This window comes from Eleutherodactylus coqui, chromosome 1 (genome assembly GCF_035609145.1).
Source record: "Eleutherodactylus coqui strain aEleCoq1 chromosome 1, aEleCoq1.hap1, whole genome shotgun sequence".
In the NCBI taxonomy this organism is placed as follows: Eukaryota; Metazoa; Chordata; class Amphibia; order Anura; family Eleutherodactylidae; genus Eleutherodactylus; species Eleutherodactylus coqui.
This window is the reverse complement of record NC_089837.1, coordinates 252,845,249-252,857,607: the sequence shown is the minus strand read 5'-3', so window position 1 is coordinate 252,857,607 and position 12,359 is coordinate 252,845,249. Positions and strand designations below refer to the sequence as shown.

The 12,359-nt window shown below is 42.4% G+C and overlaps 1 protein-coding gene across 1 annotated transcript; it reads right to left on the bottom strand.

Moving 5' to 3' along the window:
* Positions 1-1,552: 1,552 nt before the first annotated feature.
* On the bottom strand, positions 1,553-9,966 carry LOC136632869 (uncharacterized). Its single transcript, XM_066608113.1, has 2 exons — positions 9,896-9,966; positions 1,553-3,532 (listed from the first exon to the last, which is right to left on the bottom strand). The coding sequence occupies exons 1-2, from the start codon at positions 9,908-9,910 to the stop codon at positions 1,622-1,624; spliced, it is 1,926 nt and encodes a 641-aa protein (XP_066464210.1). The 5' UTR covers positions 9,911-9,966; the 3' UTR covers positions 1,553-1,621.
* Between the last annotated feature and the right edge of the window lie 2,393 nt (positions 9,967-12,359).

Here is a 12,359-nt window from a genome sequence, read left to right as displayed (position 1 = left end):
GTTTATCTGGTGTTCACACGGAAAATCTTATGAAGTCGTGGTTACTTTAGAGATACTGAGGAAAAACATATGTTCACCATTTTGCATAGTTCTCTGCGTTACCCAGGAAATACACGGGGAGGTAACCATGCGACGTTTCCTTTATATAAAATGACATCAGGAAGTGAGAGAATTAGGTTATGTACATAAAATTTGGACACATTCTTTTGTGCTTAGAATTGAATAATCGAGTTGGGACCCATTAGCTTTTCCTATTTATGACATAATCAATGCTCGTGCCAAATTTCCCGTTTCTATGACACCGGAAAGTGAGAAAATTACATTCCGTACGTAAAATTTGGACGCTAATTCTTTTGTGCATAGAATTGAATAATGGAGTTGGGACCCATTAGCTTTTCCTATTTATGACATAATCAATGCTCGTGCCAAATTTCCCGTTTCTATGACACCGGAAAGTGAAAAAATTACATTCCGCACGTAAAATTTCGACGCCAAAATTTGGCACGAGCATTGATTATGTCATAAATAGGAAAAGCTAATGGGTCCCAACTCGATTATTCAATTCTAGCGCGAAACAATTGGCGTCGCAATTTTACGTACAGGATGTAATTTTTTCACTTTCCGGTGTCATGGAAATGTGAAATTTGGCACGAGCATTGATTATGTCATAAATAGGAAAAGCTAATGGGTCGCAACTCGATTATTCAATTCTATGCGCAAAAGAATTAGTGTCCAAATTTTATGTACGTAATCTAATTCTCTCACTTCCTGATGTCATTTTATATAAAGGAAACGTCGCATGGTTACCTCCCCGTGTATTTCCTGGGTAACGCAGAGAACTATGCAAAATGGTGAACATATGTTTTTCTTCAGTATCTCTAAAGTAACCACGACTTCGTAAGATTTTCTGTGTGAACATGTCTTACCCGCTCAAGTTTTGGCTATTCTTTAACCTCATTGGCATACCTACCAAGCATACCGTCTGAGACAGTTTTCAAAGTAAGACAAATATAAAACACAGGTTTATTTACTCTTTAGTATATGTAAGTAAAATAGTTAATTAACATATAGGCATTGAGATCACATGGGTAACAAAGATAAGCATCAATACGTCACCGGATATTGTAGCATCACTCCGCAATCGGGGGATCTCCAGGTACGATTGGCAAGAGGATCCGGGAGTACGCCGGTACGTCTAACGGCCACAAGATGAGTCCCAACCCCTCCCTGAAGATCACCCTTATTTATGCTGTTCTTACATTACGTGGCATATCTGCTTCTGCGCAGTTATGGGTATATACGTCATTCTAATATGGCTATTCAGGTTCTAGACATGCGTAGTAGATGATTGGCAACAAAATATATTGAATATTTTGTCCATGAAGTTATCGACATCTGTGTTATATTATGAGTCATTCTTGCTGTTCTTAACATATATGTTCAAAATATTCTGCTTTTGAACAAATGTTAGCAGAATATTCAGACGGGTCATTAGTTCATTGAAGTTCTGGTTAACTCATACGGCAACTAGTTATTTGATTACCTTAATGTCCCTGCTTCTGACACAATCATCCAGTTCAATCGTATCCCATACGTGTCACAATCGGTCCTTAATCATTCACTATTTGCCGTATGATACCATTAAAACTTTTGGTTTTCTACAGAATACCTTATATGCCATGAAACAATTCCATAGCGATAAAAGTATTACAACTATGGCCAATACCAAAACAGGATGTATTAGCCAATTAAGAGTGGTTTGTGCAGATGATGAATAACCCATAAAGATGTCATACCAATGGTGTGACGTGGCGTCAGCAATAGCCGATCCCATCTTTACAATTTTGCCAGCTATTACAGTAGTACTTACAATATGCGTTGCCAAAGATCTATTAAGCAATTTAATATGTTGCTGTACTTCTTCTGTGTCTTCTAACAACTTTTTGAATTTGGTCAAATTTAGATCCCAATTTGACACATTTAAAGGCAGTGGTTGCCAATTGACAGCCACTGTCTTGTCTTGTTCAGGTAATAACACAAAGGTCTCATTTTCCCAAACAAGTGCAGATACGTTTCGCAAGCATCCTGAAAATGGGACAACCATCCCAGGTACAACAGGATGATTACTTGCCAAACATACCTCCTGTGGGGCTATTTCAACCATCATCTTAAAAGTGAGTGGCAGCACAGTCCATTCACATACATTGATCGTATTTTGTAATAAGCATGGTTCATAAACAGCCGATTGGACCTTGCATATGGTCCCTTCTAATGTATCATCACACAATGATAAATCATGAGTTCTATTTTGGTCATCAATGTAAATCCCGTTAAATCTAGGTACCCAGAAATGCATATCTTCTGGAACACCTATAAGTAAGGGGAGAACTACAAACTTACACATCACATTCTTTTTAGTAACATTGTATATGAATATGGTCCCTTTACATAATATATCATTGCAAACCATTTTCTGCGCCTCCAACTGTATCCAATCAGTCTCAGTTATAGTCTGATTGAACACGGTCCTCCACACCTGCTCATTGCCAGTCATGAGCATAGTTTGAAGTGTGTTCTTTTGTTGTTGCTGATAAATGGTCTGCAAGGTACATATTGACCAATTAACATAGTTAGATATGTTAGAATTTATTTCATATGAAAACCTATTAGATGCATCTTGCAAATCAAGCATTATTGTGTCCACATCCGTTTGCATACTAAAGGGCTGCCATATAGTGGGCATCCAGTTAGCCTGCAATGTGAGCACATCTTTAATACCACTTCCCGCGTTATGCATTCGATTAGCTAAAGTCTCTATATCAAAACCATTAATAGTCCCAGAAAGCGCTCCGTAGCCTCCGAGTAAGGTATCATACCAAGCTCGACGGGAACGCTTGGTAGGACAAGTCCTTGAGGGTGGAAACTGCACGGAGGCTTGTATAACAGTCTTTTGAGCATCTCGTCCCACCTGGCGACAGGTGGATGGAACCCTTTTTATATGTCCAGGATCTATTTTAGAAGCATTAATGTTCACGAATACCAGGAACTGGCCCCACATGGCCCGATTCTCGATCTCCGTTGCATTCCCACATGTAATTACTTCTGTCTCATTTAAGGGAAATGAAAACTGCACTCCCGTATTTGTACAATTCTGAACATATTGTATCACCAGGGAGTAATTGAGATATGGCAACTCTTTTGGTCTCTGACAGCAGGACACTTTCACAAGTGACGTAATGTTTATTTGTCCCGTTGCCTTATGCAGTGCATATGAAGGACGGTAGGTCGAACTTATATGCGATAATGGATTTCCACTCCAGATAGTCCCATCAAAGGTAATATTCACGATATAACATTTCTGGTTGGCTTCACAAGTGAAGTTGTCTTGCTTCCTGGTTCGGGTTGAATTCCTCCAGCCCCACGAATAGTCATTCCTTCCGGTGTCATTGACGCGGATCCCTGGCGTCCACGCATCACCTACTGCAAACACCGAACACATGACGCCAAGGATTCCAAAAATGATTATGTGATTCTAGAGAAGGCAAGGAAACAAGCATTATTCCCGCAAATAGCACTTTTCTTGTGGGACATATTCCCATTTCTCTACTCCGGGTCGCATAATAAGCAAAGTTCGATCTTTCCCCACAGCAATAACCTCTGCCGGGGAGGGTGGTCCTTGGTGATTCTGAACCCATATTTTGGCCCCTACATTAGTAACATCAGTTGAGCCAAAACCTTTATCTCCTCTTACAGTAAGTTCAGTGGGGGCCGCCCCTTCTTCCACTTGTGTCAGATACACTGGTATTAATAGCAGCTGTGCCATGCGCTCCTTTTTCCCTATTATCAGAGGATCTGTTCCTAAATTTATCATGATTACTTTAATTTCCCCCTGATAATCTGCATCTATGACTCCCCCTAGGACTACTGCACTTCTCAGAGCAAAACTTGATCTAGTAGCTATCTGCCCGAAGTGATTCTCCGGGATCTTGCATCCTATCCCTGTGGGAATAGTACTCACCTTTCCCGGGGCTATCACCACCGTATCAAGAGCGTATAGATCCAACCCTGCAGCGGCAGGAGTGGCTCTATAAGGTGCCTGCGCATCTGGATTAATTTTCCAGTATAAGATTGTCTCTACCTTAGCTACATCTATACTGAGATTGGGTGTTAGCATGCGCATTAAGGGTGTCATAGAATCAGTGATGGGCCTGTTGTTGATAATCTGTAAAGCAGCAGTCAGATTATCTCTCCATTGACCATATTTGTCGGTCTCAGTGAGCTTCTTCAGGGTAGATTTTAATAACCCATTCATTCGTTCCACCAAGCCCGCGGCCTGTGGATAGTAGGGCATATGATATACCCATTCTATGTTGTTTTTACTGGCATACTCTTTTACCTGATTTCCGGTAAAATGTGAACCATTGTCTGTCTGGATCTGCAGGGGAGTCCCATAATACTGGGTAATAACTTCCAGAGTACGTAAAGTACTCCATTGTGTTGCTGTTTTACACGGGAATCCCACCATCAGACCTGAGAATGTATCTACTGCTGTACAAATATACTTACATCCTCTGCTCTCAGGGAGGGGCCCTACAAAATCCATCTGCCAAATCTGCGCTGGCAACTGGCCTCTCCCTATGTGTCCCATTACTGTATGAGGCACTTCTCGTTTTTGCACATGTTGACATACTGGACATTGCGCGATTACTTGTTTGATCATGTCCACCGTCAATGGGATACCTCTTTCTTGTGCCCACCTGTAAGTGGCCTTCTCTCCCAAGTGTCCACTTTTTTGGTGAGCCCAAACAGCTGTACCTTGAAGCCATGCTTCCTTTTCCTTGTCAGGTTCTTGGACGGCAACAGAAATCGATGCTGCCGCATCTGCTTGAGAATTAAATAAACGTTCCAATGAGTCAAGAGGGACATGAGCATCAACATGAAACACAGTACTTTTAGTACTCCTAATGAATTCCTCTATGTCTTGCCAAAGCTCTTTCCCCCACAATTCCTTACCATGAATGTTCCAGTCGTTCTTCTTCCATCCCATGATCCAAGTGGCCAAACCATTGGCAACTGACCATGAGTCCGTATACAAATGACATTCTTGCCCTTGTTCCTGCTTCAGAGCTAAGAATACTGCACAAAGTTCTGCATATTGACTACTCTTACCTTCTCCTTCCATGACCAACGTCTTGTCTAATTTTGGATTAAAGGCTACACTTTTCCATCTACGTCTTCCACTGATATACTTGGCCGAACCATCCGTGAACCAAGCATGCTCTTTTTGGGAGTCTGTCAACTCAGAGTAAGGTATTCCCCACTTTACTGGGGATTCCTCCATTTGCGCTACTGGTGTAACCTGACCATCTGGAGGGATATCAGCTATCTTTTCATGCAGGGCAGCTATCCCCCCTTCACCTTTTTTCGCTCTTTCCGAGATGTACCATTTCCACTTAATGATACTCTGCTCCTGGGCATGTCCTATCCGATTGGACTTTGGATTAGATAATACCCAACTCATGATGGGTATTTGCGGCCTTAGAAGGACTATGTGTCCTGTCGTCAATTGTTCAGTATCCACCAGGGCCCAATAACATGCCAACAGCTGTTGCTCCAGTGGAGTGTATTTTTCTCCTGCATCTGGTAATTTCCGATTCCAGAAGCCTAGTGGCACTCTTTTGCCCCCTTGCTTCTGCCACAATGACCAGTTTGCATACATATGCTGAACTGATACATGAAGTTCTATCTCACCATCTTGTAAAGGCCATAAATCTACAGCCTGTTGTATGGCTTCTTTTACTGCCTCAAATGCAACCTGTTGCTCTTCTCCCCACGTGAACTCGTACTTCTTGCGAGTCACCTTGTAAAGAGGAGCAAGAAGCTGCCCCAGATGCGGAATGTGTTGTCTCCAGAATCCAAACAATCCTATGTAGGATTGTGTTTCCTTCTTGTCTTTCGGAGTGGGAAAATTTAAGATTTTCTGCCTTGCCTTAGGGAGAATCTCCCTATGGCCCTTATTCCATTGAATTCCTAAGAATTTCACCGTCTGAGAGGGGCCCTGCACCTTGCTATCATTTATTTCCCATCCTTTTTCTCGCAAATGATGTAACAGTCTGTCCAATTGTTTCTTTACAGATTGTTCATCCGGTCCCTGAATCATTATATCATCGATATAATGTGAAAACTGCATTTCTGATGGTAAATCAAACTCATCCAAATGTTCTGCCACCGTCCGGTGACAGATGGTTGGACTATGTATCCAACCTTGTGGCAATCGAGTGAACGTATATTGACGTCCTTGCCACGTAAAGGCAAACTGATCTTGTGCCTTTTCTTCTATTGGAATTGTGAAGAACGCTTGTGCGATATCAATCACAGCGTACCATTGTCCACTGTGACTTTGAATCTGCTCCACAATTGTAATGGTGTCTGGGACAGCTGCCGTCAAGGGAGGTGTTTGTTTATTCAATTCCCTGTAATCGACAGTCATCCTCCAAGACCCATCACTCTTCTTCACAGGCCATACCGGATTGTTCCATGCTGTGGTTGCAGGCCTCACAACCCCAGCATCGACCAAATCCTTAATGGTTTCTCCTATTTCCTTGTGACCTCCAGGAATTCTGTATTGCTTCATAGCAACCAGTTTTCCTGCAGGAGGGATGTGTACGGGTGGCATTTTGACCTTTCCCACCGTAACTGGACAAGCTTTTATCCCTATTTTCCTTACGCCAAAGGCAAACTTACCATCTTCGAGGTGTAGTGTCAATCCTTTCAGAATATCTATGCCAATGATATATTCCGGAATAGGTACTACTAACACCGTGTATTTACGTAAGGGCAAATTGCCCAGTTTCAAAGTTACCTGTGTCTGTACTCCTTCGGTAACTTTTCCTCCCAATCCTGAAATATTAACTTTTGGACCTTTAAACTTTTTGGGATTTCCATAAATCAGAGTAGCCTCCGCCCCTGTATCTACTAAAGCTGGGACCCTTTGGACATTACCCCCTTTCCAATGTATGGCTAGCGGGACGTAGGGTCTGTCATCCCGCCTAACCCAGACAGGGGCTTGGCTTGCTACCTATGCGGAATCAGAATCTGATTCCTCCAGGAGCGGAGCAGATGGCTTCATATGGTCCTGCACTTGGCTAGCTACCATTGCAGCCATCTCCTTCCATGGATAGATCTTTTGAAAATCCTCCCATTCTAATTTCTTAGGCTCTGAATTAGTGACCTGCTTCTCTCTCTTTTTAGAAGTTTTTGGGGCCACTGAATCTTCCCTTTTATCCACCTTTTTGTTGGATAATACCTTCTGTTTATAAAGACGCCACAAATCACCTGTATCTTTTCCATCAATGGCGTCCTTGGAGACTCCAGCTTTCAGGAGAGCCTGAAACATATCTCTACGAGATACCCTTGGCACTCCTGAATCACCAGTCCCCTGGGAACTAGGATTCCTAGACCTATCACGATCTGTTCGCTTTTCCTCTCTATCCCAGTTTCCCATATCTTGCAATTCCCGCATTCTAGCCACGACCGCAGACATTGGCTCATTAGTCATGGATAGAAGTAGGGTCATCATCACGGCTTTATAAGCCGGAGGTGCAGTCTTAATTAAACGATTTCTAACTCCTGCTGTCAGCCGAGTCTCCAAATAATCTTCCATATGCTCGATGATAATTAATGAGACCCTCATAGCTTCCTCCTTCAACCTTTCAATGCCATCCCTGATAGTGTACCAAGGTTTGTCATTGATTGGAATGTCTGCCTCTGTTGGGAATTTATTAAGAAACCCATTGGTTACTATATTAAACAGGGAAATAGCACTTTCTCCTTGATGATTAGGAAAATATTCTCTAAAATTTCTACTGATTACTGGATCTCTAGTTAGAGTAACAAATCTCATTGCATCTTTTGGATCCAACATTACCCCAGTCGCCCCGTGCTCAAATAGACGGACCAACCATGGTATGTCAGATTCCCCAGGCCTTTGCCTAAATCTACTCAGTATATCATCAACTTCTGACTGAGAAAAATCCTCTAGGGTAAGCCTGGTGCGCCTATGTGGCACCAATTCTTCTTGCACCAACAGTCTCCCATCGGCATCGTACATATAGTTTCCCTGATCGTCATACCTGGGCAACCTTTGCCCATCATGACCTACGATAGGCTGGGTATCGGGTCCATATTCAGTAGTTTCCTTCCTTCTGCTAATGGGCTGGGCACGTTTTAAAGCAGGTGGATCAATTATTGGATTGGGTGGGTCTTCCCAATCCCCCTTATGCCAGTCCTCCTCCCCCGAAGAAGATGAGGAATCCCATAAGTCTCCATCCCACTTATCTGGGTCCCAGTTCACAGAAGCAGAAGCTATAGCTTTCGATACCTTTCGCTTATCAACTTTACCTTTACGCCCCTTATATTTATTCTGAGCAACTTTTACAACAGCCTTTTCTGCAATATTCTGGTAATGTTCTATTTTTTCCTTTATCAGCCTTTGGTTACATTCCAACACCACTCTCTTTCCTTCAGATTCTGCTAACTTTTGTTCCGTCTGATTAAGTTTTCTTATTAGTTGGGACTTCTTCTTATGGATATTCCTATAGGCTGAGGCCAATACCCAATTTCTCCTACCCAACTGAACTGCGTCACCTGCCTTGGCAGGGGTCTCCTCGAGTACCTTAACGACATCGAGGGGCTCTGAATCTTTTAGCTTACTATCCCATGATTCTGCAAGCCCACTATGCATCAACTCCTGAGCTAATATATCATAGGGACCCTCGGACCAGCCGGGGATGTCTATTTTCTGAACGATTTTAGTTTTATCTTTCTTGGTTCTTTTTCTAAACATATTGTTGTCTTATTGGCAAAATGCCAATTGGTGAAACTTTTTGCGCAGAGTTCCCCCTTACAGAACTCACAAAAATTTGGCAACTTGCCAATTGGTGAAACTTTGCACAGAGGTCCCCTTTACTGCGAGACACCACCCTGCAAATTGGCACCAATTTCCCAAGTCCTGTCTCAAAGTTACAGAACTCCGAAAATTTTGGCAACGTGCCAATTGGTGAAATTTTGCACAGAGGTCCCCTTTACGGCGAGGCACCACCCTGCAAACTGGCACCAATTTCCCAAGTCCTGTCTCAAAGTTACAGAACTCCGAAAGTTTTGGCAACGTGCCAATTTGGTGAAACTCTGCACAGAGTTCCCCTTTACAAAATTTTGGCAACGTGCCAATCTGGTGAAACTTTGCACAGAGGTCCCCCTTACGGCGAGGCACCACCCTGCAAACTGGCACCGATTTCCCGAGTCCTGTCTCAAAGTTACAGAACTCCGAAAATTTTGGCAACGTGCCAATTGGTGAAATTTTGCACAAAGGTCCCGCTTATTGCTAGACACAACCGTGCAAACTGGCACCAATCTCCCAAGTCCTGTCTCAAAGTTACAGAACTTATAAAATTTTGGCAGTATGCCAATGGGTTCAACAGGGACTACTTACTGCGACTATCAATGTGTATTTACTATTATTACTCTATCACTTATCAAAGCAAAGTTATAACCATTTGAACCCCTTGGCAATGGGCCAAAAATCTAATATGGCGACAGCAACCCCCCCGTGCACTGAGAAGCACTGTCACAATACCAAATTATACAGTAATATAACCTTACCAAAGACAACAATATCCTGCCAGACTACGCCAATTTATGTCTTACCCGCTCAAGTTTTGGCTATTCTTTAACCTCATTGGCATACCTACCAAGCATACCGTCTGAGACAGTTTTCAAAGTAAGACAAATATAAAACACAGGTTTATTTACTCTTTAGTATATGTAAGTAAAATAGTTAATTAACATATAGGCATTGAGATCACATGGGTAACAAAGATAAGCATCAATACGTCACCGGATATTGTAGCATCACTCCGCAATCGGGGGATCTCCAGGTACGATTGGCAAGAGGATCCGGGAGTACGCCGGTACGTCTAACGGCCACACGATGAGTCCCAACCCCTCCCTGAAGATCACCCTTATTTATGCTGTTCTTACATTACGTGGCATATCTGCTTCTGCGCAGTTATGGGTATATACGTCATTCTAATATGGCTATTCAGGTTCTAGACATGCGTAGTAGATGATTGGCAACAAAATATATTGAATATTTTGTCCATGAAGTTATCGACATCTGTGTTATATTATGAGTCATTCTTGCTGTTCTTACCATATATGTTCAAAATATTCTGCTTTTGAACAAATGTTAGCAGAATATTCAGACGGGTCATTAGTTCATTGAAGTTCTGGTTAACTCATACGGCAACTAGTTATTTGATTACCTTAATGTCCCTGCTTCTGACACAATCATCCAGTTCAATCGTATCCCATACGTGTCACAGAACACCAGATAAACACCAGTACCAAATTAACTCGGGCGAAGCCGGGTATATCAGCTAGTATAGATATATATAGTGCTCTAAAACAATGGTATTATCCCTTGATCAATCCCATATATATCTTACCTCATGCTCCACATAAAAATTGTTTATTAAAAAACATATTTACATATATATATATATATATATATATATATATATATACATACACACACATATGTACTAACATGTATATGTGGATAGATTTTAAATGAGATCATCCGACTCATCCTAGACAATGTATATTACCATAGTCAGAGTTTGCCAAATATGGGCTTAAAAGTTAATATGATGATAAATGTCTCATTACCTATCAATCCTAATAACATCCTTACTCGTAAGAGATCTAGGTATAACAAGGTAAATATGTTTGTTTCCAAACTTGCTATATGTGTAGTTTAATTTTCCTCATAATTAGAAGGTAAGAATAAAAAAAAAATAGGTTTCTTTCATAAGAGAACATTTTTTATTTTTCAAATATGCACAGCATTTGAATTTGATGTAGATTAATATAGAAACCACATATATTTGAAGATTCGTGTCGACGAGTTGGGAGTATGGAGCACCAAGAGAGCAATCCCTTTGATTCATGTGACAAAGATGTGTATATACCCTGAAACAAACCAAGAGAACAATCGTTAAAACATTGTTCATAAATTGGCAAACATATATACAAAATATATACAATGGTATCAGACGAGGTTATAAAATGACAGGATCTATATGACTGGAAGAATATTGTATTCTAAATTCAAACCATTTGGAGTAAGTTTATCCAGGTTGTATATCCATTTGGCCTCTTTTTTCTTTAGTAGTTTTAAATAGTCTCCTCCCCTGATATTTACAGGACATGGTCGATCACTCTATACTTCAGTTGACAAATCATTCTGTGTCAGATTTATTTTTTCTCTGCATTAATAACTAGGGATGAGCGAACGTGTCCGTTACGGACACATCCGCACCCGGACACCGGCTTTGGCGAACACTGCAGTGTTCGCGCGTAAGTGTCCGGGTGCCGCCGGGGGGCGGGGAGATGCGCGGCGGCGCGGGCGGCAGTAGCGGGGAACAGGGGGGAGCCCTCTCTCTCTCCCTCTCCCCCCCGCTCCCCGCCGCACCCCCCCGCGCTGCCACGGCGGCCCCCGAACTTTTTCGCCCGAACACTGAAGTGTTCGCAAAGTTCGGTGTTCGGGCGAAAAAGGGGCGGAGCCGAACGTGTTCGCTCATCTCTATTAATAACTTGTCTTATTGTAAGTTGTTACGGTCTGTAGGTTTGACAAAAATGTTGGTACATGATTGAATGTCCTTCTTATATATCAAAACATTAAAGAATTGTAACTCTTTGATGGAGTAGGCTAGAGTAAATTTTAACTCTGGAAGAATATTGTTGATTTTAGCCTTAGGCCTTAGTCATACGGGCGTTTTTTGCCGCGATTTGCGGATCGCATGACGGATGCGCATCCGCAAATCGCGTGACCGGGGCCGAAAAATCGCCCGAAAAAACTGCTCCTAGCCGCGTTTCAATAGAAACGGGCCGGAGCTGTCCAGCGCATTGAATTCAATGGAGCCGGCATTACAGCCGGCTCCATTGAAAGCAATGCGCTGCGGGCGATCGCGGGATGAATTGTCGGGAAGGGCTTAAATATATAAGCCCTTCCCTGCAATTCATCCAGAAATGTGTAAAAATAAAAAATATATATATACTCATCTTGTCCCGGCAGACGGAGTTCAGCGCGGCTGGCCTGCAGTGGGTGTGAGGGGGTGTGAGTGAGAGCTGCCCCTGATTGGCTCAGCTGTGGCAGAGAAGAATGATTTGTCTTCTATATGTTCTCAATGGGGTCGGCGCTGCTGCCGCCGGCGCATATAGAGAAGAGAACAGGAATCGCAGATAGGTGCGATCTGCGATTTCTGTTCTATAATTTATCGGACGAGCACATAAAAAGC